The sequence below is a fragment of the Dryobates pubescens genome, chromosome 3 (genome assembly GCF_014839835.1).
Source record: "Dryobates pubescens isolate bDryPub1 chromosome 3, bDryPub1.pri, whole genome shotgun sequence".
Lineage (NCBI taxonomy): Eukaryota > Metazoa > Chordata > Aves > Piciformes > Picidae > Dryobates > Dryobates pubescens.
The window spans coordinates 1,298,418-1,318,710 of NC_071614.1; the positions used below are offsets into that span (position 1 = coordinate 1,298,418).

Genomic DNA, 20,293 nt, shown 5'->3' on the forward strand with positions numbered 1-20,293 from the left:
AGGCTCCATCCATGAAGACACTCAAGGTCAAACTTGATGGGGCTCTGAGCAACCTGCTCCAGCTGGAGATGTGCCTGCTGACTGCAGGGGGGTTGGACAAGATGCCCTTGGAGGTCTCTTCCACCCAGACGCACTCTGTGAAACTGTGACCAAGGCTGTGGAGAGGAAGGTCTGAAGGCCAAGCTCTCCCCTTCCACATTGCTCAGGGGCATTTTGTCCTTGGTGCAGCAGCCTGGGAAGGGTTAATCCTTCAGGGCCCTGGGATTTGAGGGCTTTTTCTTTCAGTATTATCTAAAGAACAATGCAAAGCCCTGCTTGGGGGCTTGGGGAGAGGAGTCAAAGCATTCAGCCAGCTGCAAGGGACCACCCAGGTGAAGCAGCCTGCCCATCTCCCCTCTGTTGGTGTCTGATGGCCCCCTTAGGGCCTGGACCGGCTGAGCTAACAGCTGCCAACTCTGTTTCCTCAGGAGACATCGAAAAGAAATACCACTTGGGTGTGAGTCCCCTCTGTGACCGGCAGACAGAAACCATCGCCAACATCCAGATCGGTAATGCCCCGGGGCTCTGCCCGCAGCTGCCTTGTGGGCAGGCTGCTGGGGTCCCATCCCTGGGGGTGCTCCAGAAACCCTGGCCATGGCCCCTGGGGACATGGTTTGATGGCCATGGTGGTGTGGGGCTGGGCGTTGCACTGGGTGATCTTGGGAGGGCTTTGCCAACCCAAACAACCCTGATCCCGAAAATCTGCAGTGGAGTTTTCCCCAGTTAGAGCTCTGCTGCCTTGGGTTATAGTTTTGCTACTGCGGGGGGGGGGGGGGGGGCCGGGGGGCTGCGCTGCCCCTTGGCCCGGGGGGGAGGGGGGGGCTGCACTGCCCGGTGGGCAGGGGGGGCGGGGGACTGCGCCGCCCCTTGGCCCGGGGGGTGGGGGGGAGGGGGGGGCTGCGCTGCCCCTTGGCCCGGGGGTGGGGGTGCGGGCCCGGGGCTGCGCTGCCCCTTGGCCCGGGGCTGGGGGTGCGGGCCCGGGGCTGTGCTGCCCCTTGGCCCGGGGGTGGGGGTGCGGGCCCGGGGCTGCGCTGCCCCTTGGCCCGGGGCTGGGGGTGCGGGCCCGGGGCTGTGCTGCCCCTTGGCCCGGGGGTGGGGGTGCGGGCCCGGGGCTGTGCTGCCCCTTGGCCCGGGGGGGGGCCGGGGCTGCGCTCTCACCGGGCCGTGTGTGTGGCCTCTGCTGCAGGCTTCATGACGTACCTGGTGGAGCCTCTCTTCGGGGAGTGGGCACGCTTCTCCAACACCAGGCTCTCGCAGACCATGCTGGGCCACCTGGGACTCAACAAGGCCAGCTGGAAGGGGGTGCAGCGGGAGCAGGCCGCCGGTGCTGCCGGCGATGACGTGGACCCTGCCTTCGAGGAGATGGACTCAGACTTATTACCTCAGGAACCTCGCTTGTCCTGACCTCAACCTTCCTGACGAAACTGCCTCTTCCCTTGGTATCTGCAGGGTTGGACGACAGGAGCCGCTCCCCAGCCCCAGGTTTTGGTCCGAAGTGATGCCAGCATTATTTATTTCCAGCTTCCCTTTTGACTCAGCCCTGCTGCCCCTGCCAGGCCAGAACCCAGAGCAATACCCGGCCGGACTGCGCTCGGAGCCTCCATATGCAAAGCACAGCAGGGACTGAGCCGCGGGGGGCGGTGCCGGAGCCGCCTCTGCCTCCGGGCTTCCTCCTTTTCCCTCGGTTTCACTCGCGGGAGAAACAGAGCGAAAGGAAACGAAGGGTCTTCAGAGTCCAAGGCTGGGGTGGTTCCGCTGCCTTGGGCTGCAGCGAGGCCTGGTGAGGGCAGCCCCCTTCCTCCCAGCCCCTCTCTTGGTAGGGAAATGTGAAGTGCCCATCCTCTGCTGCCTCTGGCCAGACTCCATGTTTACAACAGAACTCGGAACCTGCCGGTTCTACACTCCCAACCTTGGCTTCACGGCTGTGAAGGAACCGCTGAGGGGAAAAAAAAGACAACAAAACTGTTGGGGTCGTTGGGTTGGGGTTATCCTTTTGGGGGTTTTTGGGGGGGGGGTTCTTTTCTTTGGGGTTTTGTTGCCTTTTTTTTTTTTTTTTTAAGAAAAAAAAAGAAAAAAGAAAAAAAAAAGAGAGAGAGCAAAAGCTCCAGGTGGAGCCTGCAGCTCCTTGGAGGCCAGGAACAAACCTCTCCCTGTCTGCCATAGCTCGCTCTGAGCCCCGGGGACTGAGCCCAGCTTCGCCCCGCTGCTCCCTGGGAACGCAACTCTTCCAGTGGTGGGGAAAAAGCCCGACCAACCAGCTTGGGAAGGAGGGAAGGGGAACAGGATCTGGAACAAAGGAAATAAAAACATGAGGGGGGAACAGAAGCAAACAAAGTGCGGGGAGGGGGTCGGGAGGTGGGGGCGTAGGGGCGGGGGGAAGCGTCCGGCCTGCATCGCGAGGGGCAGTGGGAGCACCGCATGCTGCTTCCACTCCTGCTTGAACTGCACCTGCAAGGAAGGGCAAGGACCCGGCCCGGGGAATGGCTGACGACACAACCAACAGACTCCACAATCAGCTCAGGGTATTGGCCAGGCGCCGGCCGGTGGGGCGGGAAGAGGCCCCACAGGGGCAGGGGACTGAGGCCCCCGGCGCCACCTGGCCCCGCGGGTGCGGAGCGTGGCTGCGGGGGGAGGGCGGTGGGGAGGGGGCAGGGGGTCCCGGGTTGGGGGGGGGGGTTGCCTTGCTCAGTGTTGTCTCTTTGTTTGCCTCCTGTCGTGCTGCTTGGGTTTCCCCTTTTGTGGTTTTCTCCTTTTGGTTTGCTTTTGTTCCTTTTTGCTTCCTTTCTGGTTTTTGGGTTTTCCCCCTTCCTTTTCTGGTTTTTTTCCTTTTTCTGCTTAGTGTTTTTCCTTTTTCCTGTTTTCTTCCCTTTTTTTGCTTTTCCTTTTCCTTCCTTTTGTGTTTTTTTTCCCTTTTTTTGTGTTTTTTCCCTTCCTTTTTGTCTCTTTCACTTTGTGTCATTGTCCTTTTTTTGTGTGTTTTTCCTATGTGTTTTTTCCTCCTTCCTTTTCTCTTGGTTTTTTCCCCTTTTTTTGGTATCTTCTCTCTCCATTTTTGTGAATCTTCCTTTTTGTTTTCATTTTTGTGCTTTCCCCCCCCCCCCCCCCCCCCCCCCCCCCCCCCCTTTTTTTTTGGGTGCTTTTCCCTTTTTTCCTTTTTCTGCCACCCCTTTTCTTCTTCTAATTTATTTTTCCACCCTGAGGGTCGTCCCCAACAGCCACACTGGGGGTGGGGAGGGTGGGGAGGAAACTGTAACAAATTGCTACAGCTGCCTTAAACTATGCACAAAGCTAAGTGACCAAATTTGTGGTGTTTTGGGGTTTGGATTGGAGCAGAAAATGCTAACAATAAATAATAACCCCCCCCAGCCAGAGACAAAAGGAGAAGTGCATTGTTTACCTGCTCCTCCCTTGGAGACATCACCCACTGGACAGGGGCTTGGATGGGAAGGAAACAAGAAAGCCCAAGCAAAGAAAGGAAAGGAGGGAATGGGGGTTTTAGGACAAAAAGGACTAATTCTCAACTGCAAACATTCCATTGCTGTGGTTGGCTTGAGGTGGGGCGGAGCGGAGCCAGCACGGCCGGAAGCGAGGTGGAGCTCCTGTCCTGGTGCTTTCGTTCCGTCGGTTGCTTGCTGCTTGTTCTCCTACCAGACTGTTCCTTACTTCTGTTTACAGCCATGGGGGGAAGAGAGCTGCAGCCTAAAGCCATCTGCAGAGGCTTTGCCATCCCAGTTGGAAACGTGCCTGTTGCTGTGACCTTGCCATGAACAAACAAAGCTCTTCTCGCCTGACGCTCCCGGACCCTCGCCTTGCCCGGCGCACGGAGGGTAGCCCAAGGCTGCAGCCAACTTTTGGATCTGGAAACACTTTAATTGGTCCTGACCTGCCCAAATCGATCACCTCAGAGCTTGGCCTTTCTGAGAAGCAAATCCTGACTCCACCTGGTTCTTTCCCTTCCCAAACGAAGTCGCTGAGGTGGTTTCCCTTCCCAAACGAAGCTGTCGAGGTTGTTTCCCTTCCAAGCTGAAGCTGTTGCTGGTTCTTTCCTGTTCCCTGAAGCAGTTGCCCTGAATCTCAAAGTGGCCATGTTGAAAGAAATAAATTTCTACTGAAACCATCCTCTGGAACCTGCATTGAGCTTCCTTCCTTCGCTCTTGGCTGCCCTCACCCCAGGAAGGAGCGAGGGGCTGAGGAGCTTTGGCTGGCACAGCAGAGTCTGCTTTGGAGCAGGTTGGCTCTAAGGGGCCATGGGCACCAGTGCTGGCTGCAGCTGCCAGGACAGAGGTGGTTCACTGACTGTGTCTTGTTGGAAGGGACCCTCCAAGGGCACCTTGTCCAACCCCCTGCAGCCAGCAGGGACACCTCCAACTGGATCAGGCTGCCCAGGGCCACATCCAGTCTGCTCTTGAATGTCTCCAGGGATGGGGCCTCAAGCACATCCCCAGGCAGCCTGCTCCAGTGTTCCCTTCCCTCACTGTGATGCCCATGTGAGTAACCTGCCCCAGAGAGCTGCAGCTGAGCTTCTCTGCAGAGGTAAGTGTGGGAAAGCACCAAGTCCTCTTTGCCTTCGACTGAGAGGCCAGGCCTGCAGCCACCTCTCAAAGAGCCTCTCACTGCAGGAGCTGCTGGGGGCTTGGTTTGAGTACGAGGCCTCAGCAGTGCTTTATTTCTGTCACAGGCTCTGGGGTGCTGGCTCCCTGCCCCAAGCAGCAGCTCAGGCAGCCTGCTGTGGGGTTTGCAGGGGCTTTAGCCCAGCAGTGGCATGGGGCAAGTGAGGCCTGAATTTTACAGGCTGACAGCATCAGACAATCAACAGCAGCAGCTCAACCACTCTGTAGAGAGGTTTTGTCTCCAAAAGCTCCAGCAGAGACCTTAGGGGAGAAGGTTTGTGCCTCACAGGGGCCTGTTGGGGAGCAGGGGCTGGAGAGGCCCTGGCTGGACAAGGACCTTCCTCTTGTGTCTGTGGGCAAGGCACAAACTTCTTCTCCCTGGCTACTGCTGGTCTTTATCTGCCTGTAACTGAATCACCAGCACTGTCCTGTGACTCACGGCCAGGCAAGGGGTCCAGTCCCGAAGGAGAGGGAAACAGGCTGTCACCACCACTGATTTATAGCCACACCACAACAGGATGGAACCTGGTGGCATGCAGAGTGTTTATTTTAACTGCTTTTAATTTCAGCCAGTGGCAACAGAGCATTAAATACAAAACGTGAAACCAACATTTACCTCTCAAAAAAACGACAACAAAAGCTTTTGAAAGGCATTTAAAAGAACACAAGGACCCCATGGCCCCTCAGTGACAGTGATGGCAGGGAAGGAAGGGACCTGGGAGGTTTCATACCAGAAAACATCCTCCTGGGCTGTACAATCTCGTTAAAAGCAGCAAAGCTTCAGCCATGGTCAAGAGCCTGGTTAGATCCTTCAGCCCGGGGCAGCAGCCCCCCCTCAGAGCAGCTCCCTTCAGCCTGGGGCAGCAGCCCCCCCAGAGCAGCTCCCTTGAGCCCAGGGCAGCAGCCCCCCTGGAGCCCAGCAGCCCCCCCAGAGCAGCTCCCTTCAGCCCGGGGCAGCAGCCCCCCCAGAGCCCTGCAGCTGGCTTTACCTAAGCTGCTTTTTCTCTTTCCCTAGAACCCAGAAGCTCCAAGAGGCATCTTGTGCTTGTGCCAGCAGTCCCTCAGAGCTCTGGAAGCCCCAGCCCCAGCTCCTCCTGTCAGAGGCAGCCCTGGCTGCAGCTCAGTGTGCAGCTGAGCTGTCCACTGCTTCCTAAACAGCTCTTGTTTAATTTGTTTCTCGTTAACCTCATTTTTAGCTTCAGTCCTTCCTACATCTGTGGCTGGAGACAGCAGCTTGGGTGGCTGCTTAAGGAGCTAGCTCTGGACACCAGCTTGCAGCACCTCCTCTGTGCAGCCAGGGCCTGTGCAGTGCCCAGCTGCTGGAACACCCTTCCAGGGGCTTTCCAGCAGCTGGGCACTGCACAAGCCCAAGCCAGCAGGGGATCAAAAGGTGTCCCTGAGCAGCATCTCTTAGCACAGGGAAGAGCAAGGAACTTTTGGCATCTTGCACCACACAGTACTTTGGTGTTTCTTCTCCACACCACTTCCAGCCAGCTAAACTCTGCTCTTGGCCCTTGGCCTCTGCTGCTCTCTACTGGCTCTTCCCAGTCCTTCAGGCTGCCTCCGGAGAGGCTTCCACAGCATCTGATTGGGGGAAAAAACCCCAAACCCTGTGCCTGAAACCATCTCACAGCAGCTGCTTTCTGCAGCAGCTTGAAGCTGTCACTCTCAGGAGGAAGCTGGCTGCAGTCAGGTTTTCTTGGGGCTTAAAAGTTTGCCAAACTGAAGGTGCAAAGGAGGATGTGGACAGGGGAACTCCAGTACCCAACCAAAGATTGTAGTGCCAGCTAGGCAGAGCTCCAGGAACTGCTCTGAGCTGAAGGGGGTGGTGTCACTGTGAGCATGGGCACACACTCCAGGGGGTCAGTTATGCACAGCATGTTGCTCTCTCTACCTTAGTGTTAATAAAGTAAAGCCACCACACAAGGCTGAGCAGGAAAGCCAGGCCTGGATACAAAAGGAGGAGCTGAGGGCAGCAGTGAGTCACCAACCAGCCTGCTCAGGGCCTCCAGCTGCCCCTGGGCTTTCCCTCTGCTGGCTGAGGCCACTCGGTGCTCTTGGCAGCAGGAAAGGTTCCATCCAGGCACACCAGCTCAGCACAGTCCTGCACTGGGGGGCTTCAGGGGTTAAGATTTTTCAATTAAAGTCTTCATTTTTCCTGTAGACTTCAGCATGTGAGGCCCAAACTGGGGAGGAAAGCAGAGACCCCTTCAGCTGGCTGCCCCCAGCCACCTGCTGCAGCGCTCACCCACCCAAGCTGGGAGCAGAACTGGGCCCAGAGGCCATTCCTTCATCAACCTGCTCCTCTGTGTGGGGGTCCCACCCCCCTCAGAGCTGCTGTGGCCTCTTCTCCCACAGAACTAAGGACAGGACAGAGGAAATGGCCTCAAGCTGTACCAGGGGAGATTCAGGCTGGACAGCAGGAAAACCTCTTTACTCCAAGAGTGGTCAGGGATTGGAATGTGCTGCCCAGGGAGGTGGTGGAGTCCCCATCCCTGGAGGTGTTCAAGCAACAAGTAGATGTGGCACTGTGGGAGATGGTGTGGTGGTTTTGCTCCACCCTTTCAGTGAGGTCTGAAGGGATTTTATCCCCTGAGCAGAGGCTGCTGCCTCTTGCCACCCACCCTTCAGATAATTAATGAATGGTTCAGGTCGGTCCTAAGAGGTAACCTGAGCTCAGCTTTGGTTCTGAGCCCTCAGGGCTCCAGTTCTTGGGGTATCACACTCTGATAGCAACAGAAAAGATGAAACCCCCAAGAAAATGACCCCAACCCTCCTGAGCTTTTCTGCTTGACTTCCAAACTCTGTGACTGACCCCAGCCCAGCGCTGGGTCCAACCGCAGCAGGCAGCTCCCAGGCACGTGCAGGCCCTGGCTTCCCAGCAGCTGCAGCTCAGCCCGAGGCTGGGCTCACAAGCCCCCTACTCACCAGCACCACCTCAGGCTGTGTCCTTGTCTCAGGCTTTGGGGTCACCTTCTCCGGCTCACTTTGGCTGTCGCTCCGGTAGCGATAAGCAAATTTCTTCTTGAGTGCTTCTGCTATGAGTGCTGCTGGGTCTGCAGGGTCAGCCTTGGATTTGGTACCTTCTGAGGACCTAGAGAGGAAAAGGAGAAGCTTCAGCCACACAGAAGAAAGCTTTAGAAGCTGTGAAGGCTTTTGCTTGTCTGTCAGCATCTGCCCCAGCTCAGGGTCCCTGAGCCGCGGCAGCACCCAGGCTCCCCGCCGCTTACCTTTTGACGGCGCGCAGCTTCACGCTGCTCATGTCCTTGAGGACCTCCAGCATGTTTGGCAGCTCAGCCTTCCTTGGCCCATTCTCTGCCAGGTGCTGGCCAGAGTTGCTCTTTCTGCTTTTCCTTTCTCTAATGAGGTCAATTGCAGACATGCTCTGCTGGCGGCCCGGCGCTGGGAGCGGCGGCGGCGGCGGAGGAGGAGGTGGTGGTGGAGGTGCAACAGGAAGAGCTGCTGGAGCAACTGGGCTTGACCCAACTGCAAGGGAAAGATGCACTGCACCTCAGCACACTTGCAGAGCCTCTTCACACCTCAAATGCTCAGGTAGGCATCACAGAATGGGTTGGAAAGGACCTCCATAGGGCATCCAGTCCAACCCCCCCACCAGTCAGCAGGGACATCCTCCACTAGGGCAGCTCAGAGCCTTGAAGATCTCCGGGGATGGAGCCTCAACTCCCTCCCTGGGCAACCTGTTCCAGCACCCTCATGGTGCAGCTGCCTTCTGAAGCAGCTGGACACCACAGTCTCTCATGTGAGCAGGGCTTCTGCCTGCTTGCCTCACTCAGGAGCAGTTACAACACAAGACTTGATATTTAAAAATCTCAGAGCTCAAAGAGTGCTTAAAGTGAAGCTTGACCCAGCTCTGAGAGGAGAATCTGAGCTGACTCTGCCTCCTCAGCTGGAATAAAGCTTTTCAGGCCAGTTAATCATCTGTCTGAAGACAAAGCTTCTCCTGACAGTCTTGATGTCAGGCTCCCTGCACTCTGTAGGTAAAACTCGCCGTTAGAAATGTAGCAGCAGTCAGAACCTGGCAAAGAAAAGAAGCCTCCGCTGGAATGAACCTTCAAAGAAGGGAGCAAAACCAGACCAAAGCAGCAGGAGGCTGCTCCTTGCGCAGGCAGCCGGCGTGTCAGTGCCAGCTGCCACCAGCAGAGGGAGCCAGAGGTGGGGAAATCAGCTCAGCGCTGGCCCTGCACGGAAGGTGCCAGGAGGGTCACAGCTCCGGGCTGAGACCCTCTGATCCTCAGAGCAGTGTCACAGCTCCGGGCTGAGACCCTCTGATCCTCAGAGCAGTGTCACAGCTCTGACCGTCAGCAGTTCAGCAGGACTGAAGGAACTGCTGTCAGCTCACAGATGAAAAGCAGAGCAGCTGAGGAGGCACCTGCTGAGTGGAATCAGAGTTGTTTGGGCTGGAAAAGCTCTGCAAGATCAGAGTCCAGCCATTAACCCAGCACCACCATGGCCCCTTCCCCCAGCCCAGACTGCTCCAGGCCCTCATCCAGCCTGGTCTTGCACAGTTCCTGGCAGGTGTTTTGTGCTCAAGCCCTCTCCTGCAGCCCTTGCTTAGCACGTTGCAGCTGCCTACCAGCATGGAGGTGTGTGCAGTGTGCCTGCACCTCCCAAAACCAAACCAGCACAGCAGCGGTAACAAGAGGCACATTCCTGAAGTCTTGCTAATCCCAGCAACTGCCATACCTGCTGTCAGGTTCTGTTGCTCCTGCATGGTCACAATTTTGGCTATTTGTGCTCTCAGGGTGGCCAGTTCATTTTCCAGAGCACTGATCTTCTGCAGAGCTTCATCATTGGCCAACACCGGGTTCCTCAGCACTGGCTCTTCTTCCAGTGGGCTGTGTAAGGACATCTGTCTGTGGAGAGGCTTTCTGGAATGATGTAGCTCCCCTGAGAGAGGAGGCTGGGCTGCTTTTGCCCAAGCTTCTGACCTGCAACAGAAGTACCCCAAGATTCCTTCTTAAAGGCCTTGTGCTAGGCAAAACTGAATGTCACAGAGAGCAGCAGCAGGGGCTGAGGAACTGACACAAGACATCAGAGCTTCCAGTAGAGAGCTCCTCCTCTGTTTGCATCACCAGCTTTATTTCTTCTCCCCTAGCCAGCTCTTTGTGGACTCCTCACTTTTAGGAGGAAAATCAACCCATTTCCTCTCACCCCTACTTATTTCTCTGCCTCAGACCTTTTGTATTTCCTGGTGGAATTAAGGTTTTGCTGTCTGGTTCTGCCCACATGCTACCATTTTGTTCTTGGGGGCTGCAGACAGGCCCTTGTAGTTGATTCTTTTGAAGGAGTTGGAGGTCCACAGCACATTACTGCAGGGACTCCCTGAGGGGACAGTCCTCCCTCCTAGCAGTGCTGGGAGTGCCTGCAGCAGCTGAGTGACCCCAAGGCTGCTCACCAGTAAATGGGAAAGGGGCTTGGATCTCCTTTCCTAACACAGTTCCACTCAAACTGAGCTTCCTCCCCAGCAAGCAGGCTTCCCCAAGGGGAGCTCCCAGACAAGGGCTGATTGCTGGGGCTGCCCTCAGGGTCTGTGACAAGGTGGCAGTGCCAGAACATGTGTTGCCACGTGGGGAGGCACCCAGGCCACCACTGACTTCCTCCATGCTTTCAAAGTAAGAAAGGTCTCCTGAAGGCAACTTTGTGCCTTCCTCTGGAAGGTTACTTTGTTCAGGAGGAAAACTTCCTCTGCACTGCAGAGCTGCACCTTTGTTTCTGGCTGGTCCCAGCAGCCATTTGGGCAGGCAGGGCTTCATCAAAGCAGCCTTCACTCTTGATCCTCTTACCATCACCTCTGCCACTTCTTTCCCAGACCCTACCTGTCCCATCACTCTTCCCTCTCTCTCCTCCCAGCTTTCCAGTGCTCTCTTAATGGCAGTGCATGGCAAATTCTCACTGGAGAGAAGCTAAGTTTCCTCCTTTCAGTTCTTAAGTCCCCAGGGAAGACCTGAGGAACATACCTGAGCCTTGTAGAGACTTCACCTTCTTCTTGAGCCACCCATCCCACGTCTGCAAAGGAGGCCACTGCATCTTCTCTAAGCTGTCCTTCTGTGGCATGAGAAGTAAGCTGCATTTCAAAGACAGGATTGAAGGGTTTAGAGTCACTCTTCCCAGCCCAGGTCCCATTTACTTCCCCCAAGAGCCACAGGCAACTATGAGCACATGTGCACAGAACAGCTGGGGGCTTCACACGCTTATTTCCAGCCTGGCTCTGCTCCAGAACCACATCACTGACCTCAAACTGTTCCCTCTAGCCTGCTGGACACTCTGCAGAGGCTCACAGCTAGCTGGAGCTGCTCTCCCATGGCACCACTGAGCACAGAGAGTCCAGGGTAAGCTGTTCCCTTAAAGACAAGCACCCATCAGCATTCTCCAGGACTTTGCTCTGCTAGCCCATATAATATCTTTTAACATTGTTCCTGCCCAGCAGTTAAAGACAGGAAGGGCCTGCTGTTCTTCCAGCACCTCTCATCCATCTATCACCAGGAAAATGAAGGCCTGGGGGAAGTCTGTTAGACAAACACTGATGCTGAACATGCAGCCCCAGGTGAGGCAAGTGAGGTGGGCTTTGGTTTGGAAACAAAGTGACTTACAGCAAGGTTCAGTGCATGGTCCTTTCATAACATAGCTAAAGCTGGCAAGAGAGAGAGAGAGAGGAAGAGACAGCTATAGGAAAGTGTCAGTTGAAACAGCTCAAAAATGACTGAAAGCATTGGTGAGCTTCACCAGAGAATCTTCAAGACACAAAAATCAGATGTCAGCACCACACTTTGAAATGTTCAGCAGCTGAGGTAGTGAAACAGCCTGCACAAACCACAGCAGTGGCAGTGTTTCAACACTCCAATCATGAAACTCACACCTGAACCAATCAATTCCCACTACTGTACTTCTGGGTTTAGGATCCCTTCATATTTGCAGCGCTCAGGAAGTCTGCACTGGGGTTGTTCAGCCTGCAGAAGGCTCTGGCAAGACCTAATAGCAGCCTTCCAGTACCTGAATGGGGCTCCAAGAAGGCTGCAGAGGGACCTCAAAGGTCATCCAGCCCAACCCCCCCTGCAGTCAGCAGGGACATCTCTACTAGATCAGGTTGCTCAGAGCCTTGTCCAGCCTGACCTTGAATATCCCCAGGGATGGAGCCTCAGCTCCCTCCCTGGGCAGCCTGCTGTGGTGTTCCAGCAGCCTCCTGGGGCAGAACTTGTTCCTCACATCCAATCTCAATCTGCTCTGCTCTCATTTCAGACCATTGCCCCTCGAGCTGCCCCCAGCTCTGCTGCTCTTCCCTCTAACTCTTGTCCATACATTCCATATGGGGTGAAGGAATTGCACAGTGCAAAAGGCAGCTGTGTGGAGCTGACCCTCTCTGCCTGTGGGAGATGATTCAGCTTTATGTTCCTCAGCCTAAGCAGCATCCCTCCCTCACCCTGAGCTTCCAGCACTGATTGTCTCTAGTTCCATCCCCACACAGAGTGTAACAGCTTCCATTTCCCCATCTGTTCCTGAAAGACTTGCTATAAAAAGCAAGGGCTTCTTTCCTCAAGCTTCACCCTCACTCTTTACCCTCCTACTAGAGGCACTTAAAAGCAAGCCAGTCAGGAAGCTGCAGAGAGTTGATGTTCCCTTTCCAGTGCTGGGGTTCAGAACTAGAACTGGCTTCTCAGCTACTGGTCACTCACTTTTTATTGGCTGGTAGTTATTTTTTCCACAGCACTTTTAAGTGCTCATCTTTCCATGCTTAAGCCTGGCTTAGAATTCCTCTTCACAGGAAGAGGTTGCAAAGATTTTTCTCCTCTATCCATTTTTTCTCCCCAGTAAGAATTTGCCTCCTGTGCTGCTCCAGTCTGCAAGCTCCAGTTCCCCTAGGAAAAAGTGTTTCAGGTTTCCTGATGTATTGCTCCAGTTTCCTCAGGAAAAAGTGTTTCAGGTTTCCTGAGGTGTGGAACAGCAGCACTGAGTCAGGTTTTAGGCAGTCCAGAAGCTGAAGAATCTGTACTTGGGGAAACAACTGAGCTGGGGGTGGGAAGAAAGGAAGCAAACTAATCCTCAGCTGTGCCTGGTTTGTGGTGTGCTGTTACAAACCCTCCGGGCACCCAATGGACTGCATCTTGGCTGAACACCTCTGGATGCAAGAACAGAGAGAGACTGTGAGGTGTTGGGAGCACCTACCTGAAAGTGCACTCTTGGACAGTGGATCAGGGAGAGGTTGGTGCCAATCTTCCTCACAATACTCCGGGAGGAACCGTAGGGCTTGCTCGACCACAGCACCTGGGGGGCAGGGAGAGGCAGGCAGCTGTGAGCCCCTTCCTGTATCCCACTGGCACAGCTTTCCCTTACCCTTCCATGCTGTGCTTGTGCTAAAGGTATTCCAAGTCATTCCTTTCTTGCCAGGATGTATCTGTTGGGCTCAAAGAAACAAAATTACACACATCCCCCCTAGAAAAAGCTGCCCCAGCCCCCCCCCACCTCTGCCTTCCTCCCAGCTCTCGCTGCTCCACTCCAGCTTTCTGGTTACAGCAGGGACTGAATGTGCTCCTCCTTCCTGTACCTTGTGACAGCAATGTTTGCTCTGCTGTTGGCCATACTTACAGGAAAAACAAACTCAGAAGCGAAAACAAACCCAGAGAGGAGGAGGAAAGATTTCAGCATAGGGAAAGGCACCAACACTCAATGCAAAGAAGAAAAAGAATGGGAAGAGGATGTTGTTAGTAAGCAATTAGAGCACTGTAGAGTAATTGACAAACCCTGGCCAGTGTTTACTTAGAGCTGCAGACATGAATTTACTACCCAGAGCTTAGGTTTAAAGGCTCATAGCTCCAAGCAAACAAAACATCCTGACAGGAGGCTGCCCAAGGATAAAATCTCTGGAGAGCTTCCAGCCCTGCCTGGCTGTTGTGCTCCTGGGCAGGCTGCTGTGGGTGCCCTGCTTCAGCAAGGGGTGGGACTGGATGATCTCCAGAGGTCCCTTCCACCCCACCCTGCTGGGGTTCTGTGACAATCCAGGCTGTTGAGACTGGCCTGGCAGCACTGCCCCTGTGATTAGTGCCTGTGGCTGTGGCTGTTTCACAACCCTGCTGAGTTACCTCTTGACAGACTGAGCAAAGATCACTGCTCTTAGATGCTGAAGCTCCTATTCAGAGCAATTCTGCTCCACAGCATCAATCCTCTGATTATCTTATCTCAGAAACGTCACAAACATTGGGTCCAGTTCTAGAACAACACTTCCCTTCCTCTGGGCTTTATTGGAAGGCATTGATTTTGGCAGCACGAAATGTGCACAGCCCAAACCCTCCCAGCACAGCTGCAGCTTCACCAGGTTGCCCAGGGAGGGTGTGGATGTCCCCTGCCTGCAGGGGTTCAGGGCTAGGCTTGATGAGGCCTTGAGCAGTCTGGGCTAGTGGGAGGTGTCCCTGCCCCTGTCCAATCCAAACCATTCTGTGGCTCTCTGAATCCCTTCTGAGCCACTTTCACTGGCATTCTCTTGTTTAAAATGCAAAGGGTTTGAAGGCAGAGCACTCTTGACCCTGCATTTTGGGTGCCTTGAGACCTGCCCTTTGTGACTACCTCCCTCCTGTTTGTGTGTGAGCAAAGAGCAGGTGGAGCAGCAGCCTTCAAGAGAACGCTGCTGGCAGCCAGCACCACAGAGAGGCAGCCTCACCGATTCACAAGCAAGCTCTTGCTGACAGCCTCCAAGTGAAGCTGCATTGGAGAAAATGCTACTCCAGGGAGGGATTAATTAATCAGAGAAGCACTTGCACAGCAGCAGCAGAGCCCAGAGTACAGGCTGTGTCCCCAGCACAAGTGCAGAGCCTTTTCAATAGGTGGTAAAACTCGTTCAGAGAGTGCTCAGACCAGACAAGATGAAGCACCCAGAGCCTCAGAAGCATTTCATGCCCAGACAGCCCTGGGGCTGTTCAGCAGCAGCTGTTTGGTGCACCAAAACCTTGTAATGACTCAGTTTGGGTAACTCCAGACACTATGGGCAGCAGTGTGTGGGAGCTGTGCCACAAGGTGTGCACACACAGCCAGCCACTGCTCAGCAGAGCTAGCAGAGCCTCAGCACTGCTCTGCCCAAGTTCCCACAGCTCCCTGCTGGCTGGAAGCACTGGCAGAGCAAGTCTGCCCAATGTTACACAGCCACAGCCTCCTGTTGCATCAGGGTGGGGGTGGCCAGGGCAGCAGGCTCTTGGGCAGTGTAACTGCACCACCACAGGCTTGACACAAACAGGGAATGAGGAGGAAGAGAGGAGAAGCTTGTTTCACAGGAGGGCCTGGGTGGGAAAGCCCTCAAGGTCATTGAGTGCAACCATAACCTAAGCCAGGTGCTGGGTACACTTACTCTGCTGGCAGGCACAAGCTCCAGCACCCCAAGAGCTTGCTGCAGCTGGAGCTCCTGCAGACACAGAGCACATTTCACACTTACTGATTCCATGTTCAATCCAACTTGCTCCAAAGCCATCCTAAGGAAGTGCCTAAGCCAGCAAATCATCTGGGATGGGAAAAGCCTTTCCACAGGTGGATTTAAGCCTTCCAAACCTACAGGGCTCCAGAGGTTCCATAGTACTTCTGAAATGAGAAAGAAGAGAAGTTTAGATACATGTTAAGGAGCATGTACAGACCTGCTCCCTGGAGTCCTGGAAAGCAGCCTTCAGCAAGAGCTCCTGGAAACAAGACATGCTGGGGACAACAGCTCCCTGTGCTGCAAAGCAGAGGCAGGCAGAAGGCATTTACTGAGGACAAGTGACCAAGACACTGCAGCAGTGTCATTTGGAAGAAATCAAAGCTGCTGCAAAGTTAATGATTACAAAGATGGGGGAAGGATTGATGACTTCAGCTTGGGCAGGTGAGGGAGTCCAGCAGCTCTCAGTGAGCACCCAGCTCTACACAATGCCTGCAGCTGGGGACTAGGACTAAGATTAAAGGGCTGTGCTCCTCTCTAAACCTCCTTTCTATCCCAGAATCCCAGCGGGGGGGGGGCTTGGAAGGGACCTCTGGAGCCCATCCAGTCCAGCTCACTGCTAAAGCAGGGCCCCCACAGCCAGGTTGTCCAGGATCACAAAGGCCAGGTGGGTTTGGAATCTCTGCAGAAAAGGAGACTGCACAACCTCTCTGGGCAGCCTGCTCCTGCTGGCCTTCTAGGCCACAACAGCACATTGCAGCTCGTGGCCAGCTTGGCCACCAGGACACTTGGGTCCTTCTCTGTGGAGCTGCTTTCTAGCAGGGCAGCCATATGCAGGAACCAGCCACAGAAAGCTGATCCCCTCTCTTCATTCACATTGACTGGCAGCTTGGGTTCTGCCCTCCTTTCCCCCCCCCAAGTGAGGGGAGAAAGGAAAAGTGGAACATGACTAAAGCAAGAGCAGGACAGGAAACAGCCCAGATGTGGGACCTGAAAATCCTCATGTGGTTTACAAAGTTGGACAGGTTTCAGATTCCATCTATTTATAGGTACTACCATCCAGGGAGAACAAGATGTTTGTTGCTCCTCTCAAGAAAACAGTGCAGCTTCTTTGTGCTCTGCACCACCACTTGGACACTGCTGAGCACTAAAACTAAGGAAGCTGCAGCTTGAGGTTTATGTTTGGTTTGTGTATCAAGCTGGAAACCACACTGATGAACCACCCTGAGTAATCTCTGTGCAGGGTGAAGCCACTCTGCATATTATAGACACACAGAGAGGGATGACTGAAGCAATGAAGCAGCAAGGAACTGGTAACTGGGGAAGTCTGGAAGGCAGGAGATGGCAAAGTGATGCAGTTTGGAAGTGCCCACAAGCGCTGCAGTTAAACCATCACTGCTTCCATGACAGAGAGCTTACAGCTCCTTAGTAATACCCTGCTTCTTCTGGGCACCTGGCAGCAACTGTGCAACTCCACAGCTACTTGCCCAAAAAGGAGAGTTGATACTGGTTTCTCATCACCAGGGAAAACAAAGGCATTTCCTAAGAGGGTTAGAATGAACCATCAGCTACAGGAGGACTCATGAAAAGGTGGGCTCAAGTTATGAAGTGCCTCACCCACCAGGAGGTAAGGATGGCAAGTACAGTGCTTACAAGAAAAAGAAGGAAGAGCAACAGACCACCTGCCAAGGGGCCAGGAATGCAAGCTGCACTCACATTCCAAACAACTCATGGCCTTCTTCATGGAGACCTGGAAAAGCCTGAGGGCAGCAGGACCATCTACTTCTCCACTCTTCCTTTAGGCATTCCTCTCTTGGACAAGGTACAGCTCTATGATCACGTTGCCCCTGCTGTGTTTTCAAACCAGGGACAGATCCAGCTGTTCTAGATGCCCCTTACTAGCCTGGGCAGCAGAGCTGGGGCTGCAGGCATGCAGTGACAGAAGAGACAGGAATGCTCCTTTGGAAGGGGAAACCTGTTCCAAAGGTGTGAGCCATGTGCTGCACTCCAGCTCGTTCCAAAGTGCAGCCCTGCTGGACATCTACTGTGGAAATCCAAGGGAAGAAATCCAGAAGCTGTGCCAAGACATTCAAGCTAAACCACTTCTGCAGGTGTCACTCAATACTCTCCCACCACATCTCAGTCACAAAGCTGAAAGCTAATAGCACTCAGAAATTACAAAGTGTTCATTAAACAAACATAAAGGCTCTGGAGGATGCACACAAGGCCACACACACCCAGGAGATACGAGATGGAGCCCTTGGCCAGGCTTCCTAGGGAGTCCTACACATGAAAGATTGAGTGAAAGACAAATCAGCTTTCAAATGCAAATTCCTCTGTGGGTATTCCTCATGTAGAGTTTGTCCAAGTCCCCTTCCCTCATGCACAGCAGACCAACACAAACACAAAAGAGAATGCCTTCATGTGCTTAATGCAGCAGCTCAGCCTGAGCAAAGAATAAATGACTCCAGGAAATCTGAAGAATGAAAGGTGTAGCAGCTGAACTGCAAGGCTGTGTGTAACAAAAAGCAGCCCAGCATTCTCACAGCAGCCTGGCTTCAAAGGGATACCAACCACAGCACAAACCACAGGCAAAAAGAGCAGGTTCCTCCTCATTCTAGCAGGGAGCTAGGGCACACATATCTTCACAGCCTTCACAACCAACACATGACCCAAGCTGATCTCGTGAGATTACAGCCATGTGGAAACACAGCAAAGAAGTAAGCAGGAAAGACAAAGCCAACAAAAAATGATCACAGCAACAGCAAACCAAAGAGGCAGGGAGAATCTGCTGAGAGACATCACCCAGAGGCAAGTGCAGAAGTCTGGGGTTTGGTGTGCAAGCCACAATGAAGTGCCCTGCTACTTCAGAAACACATTTGGCAAGATATGAGAGAGATAAAAGTCAGTGAATGCTGCAGAGAGACAATCAAGGGCTTATCTAAGCTGCTATCAGCATGGAATCTAAAGCAAGAACTAAGGACAGTCTTGCTATAGAAGCTGCTAATGCTTTCTTACCAATCCAGCCTGGTCATGAGTGCAGTCCTCACACATACACCTCAGAGTGCAAACCCACAGCCCTCACATCTTACCTGTGCTCCCAGTAGTGTTTCAGCACTACTTTAATCAAAAGCCTTTGCTCAGTGGGGATGATACCTGCCCAGTGCAACGTGACACCGTGGAGAGGCCACTGAAATCCTTCAGCAGCTCTAGAGCACAGGGGTGATACCACACACACACAGAGCTACACTTCCCTGCCACACACAGAGCCCCCTGCTTCACCACTCCTGCTACAGCTCCGAGCAACAACAGCATGCAAATTTCATCAACAAAATGATGGATTTGGCTGAAAAAGCACTTAAAGTGTTCAGTTTGCTCCCTCCTCTCTTCATGACAACCTTGAGTCCCCACACAGGGATCTTATTTCAGCTCTATGAAGACTTTTAATCCAGTGTCAGTTAACTGGAACATTTAGAGCTGATGTGCAGAAAACACGACTGCCTTCTCCTCTCACTATCACCTAGATAAAAAACAGTGGCTTATCAGAAGACAATCATTTCCTTTTGATTCAGTCTTTGTTAGCCTTGCCTTCACAAGAGTGAAAGAGCTACAGCTAGTAAGTGTTGCTCAGCCCTGCTGACGCTGTCAGATAGATCAATGTGCTGTGGCTGATGCCAGGCTCTCCAGCTCACGCTCAGTATGGGCAATTTCGACAGCTTGTTATGCAACACGAATTCAGATATTTACTTATTTATGACAGCAGCAGGAGAACCTGAGCACAGCAGCAGGAGAACCTGAGCACAGCAGCAGGGGAACCTGAGCACAGCAGCAGGGGAACCTGAGCACAGCAGCAGGAGAACCTGAGCACAGCAGCAGGAGAACCTGAGCACAGCAGCAGGGGAACCTGAGCACAGCAGCAGGGGAACCTGAGCACAGCAGCAGGGGAACCTGAGCACAGCAGCAGGGGAACCTGAGCACAGCAGCAGGGGAACCTGAGCACAGCAGCACGATCGCTAAATGCCTGCTAACAGCCTGCAGCCCACGGCTGCCTCAGGATCCCGTCCCAGCCAAACTAGAACACCTCCTTAAAAGAGCTCTCCTCCAACTTCTTCCAGGTGACCTGTCATTTACACGGTTTCCGTGCCCTGTCACTCCCATCACAGCAGCGTCAGAGGCTTTCAGTTTCGGGCAGTTTGCCTGCGACAGCTTCGACCTCAACAACCCGAACCACGTCCACGCCGCTCTGCTCCTCCGGAGAGGCAGCGCAAGCACAACACCTTCGCAAGGCCACTGCCCGCCCGGCACTTGCCCTGCCCAGGATCGGCCCGCGGCGCTGCCACGTTCACAACGGGAGGCGACGGCTCCATCCCGCCGCCCTGCCCGGGGACACCAGCCATCAACGGGGCGGCCTTGAGCGGCCTCTACCCGCTTCTAGTCCCCTCAGCGCGAACTGGTGAGCTCCTCAGGGTAGATCCCACAGGAAAACACCCCCCAGACACCCACAGGCCTCCCGGTATGAGAGCACCGGGGCTTAGCGGAGCCTCCGCGCCCGGGTCGCGCTTCCCCGCATGCATCGCCACCCACCAAGAGTCCAGGAAGAAGGAAGAAGGAAAGAGCCCGGACGGAGGAGAAGCCCACGGGGAAGTGGCCGCCACGCCGGCCTCGCCTCACCCACCGTCCGCGGCCGCCGCGCTCTCTCACCCGCTTCTTCCACCGCCGCCCGCTTCCCCCCCTCCGCGCAGCCAATCCGCGCCCGCCCCGGCGCCACCTCCACCAATGGGTACCGCGCCCGCGGGAGGCGGGACCTCGAGTGCCCTCCGCCGGGCTGCGGCGCGGTGACCTACCCGGCAGCCACTGCGCCCATGCCGGTCACGGGATCGGACACGGCCAATAGAAAAAGCTCCCCGCTGTAGTCGTCAACGGTTGCTAGGCGGCGGTGGGGAAGGCTCCGGCGCATTTTATGACTATAAACTTAGTTGATAGGGTCTCATGGGGTGAGGAGTGCCTGTCTCGGGTTTCAGCTCAGGGACAGGCATCGTGTCTCCATGCAGGGTGAGGAGTGTTTTACACTACATGGGTTTACAGCACGCTTTAGACCTTGCTTGAGCGGTAAATTCGAATCCCGCCGGTGACAATCCACGGAAAGAAGTAATTAAAAAGACAACAAAGCGACCGAAGGAGCCCGGCTTCCCCTGCGGGCCTCTCTGCACTGCAGCTCCCGGCATGCACCGCG

General features: G+C 54.5%; 2 protein-coding genes across 6 annotated transcripts in view; one reads left to right on the plus strand and one right to left on the minus strand.

The window, feature by feature from the left end:
- The window catches only part of PDE7A (phosphodiesterase 7A), a 51,652-nt gene extending 49,634 nt beyond the window's left edge, over nt 1-2,018 (plus strand). For both annotated transcript variants that reach the window (XM_054179088.1, XM_054179091.1), the window contains 2 exons: nt 468-548; nt 1,226-2,018. In XM_054179088.1, the coding sequence (XP_054035063.1) occupies nt 468-548; nt 1,226-1,443 (299 nt within the window). In that variant the 3' untranslated portion in view covers nt 1,444-2,018. The remainder of the gene's footprint in view (nt 1-467; nt 549-1,225) is intronic.
- A 4,147-nt stretch (nt 2,019-6,165) lies between these two features.
- MTFR1 (mitochondrial fission regulator 1) lies at nt 6,166-19,832 on the minus strand. Of its 4 annotated transcripts, none has more exons than XM_054179124.1 (8): nt 19,762-19,832; nt 15,085-15,227; nt 12,831-12,929; nt 10,628-10,734; nt 9,354-9,598; nt 7,880-8,135; nt 7,578-7,743; nt 6,166-6,835 (listed from the first exon to the last, which is right to left on the minus strand). In XM_054179124.1, the coding sequence occupies exons 2-8, from the start codon at nt 15,148-15,150 to the stop codon at nt 6,776-6,778; spliced, it is 999 nt and encodes a 332-aa protein (XP_054035099.1). In that variant the 5' UTR covers nt 15,151-15,227; nt 19,762-19,832; the 3' UTR covers nt 6,166-6,775. The 4 variants fall into 4 exon arrangements, with proteins under 4 accessions (XP_054035099.1, XP_054035075.1, XP_054035083.1 ...); XM_054179100.1 differs by having other exon boundaries at nt 19,736-19,803; XM_054179108.1 differs by lacking the exon at nt 19,762-19,832 and adding an exon at nt 19,699-19,719.
- Nucleotides 19,833-20,293: the final 461 nt, after the last annotated feature.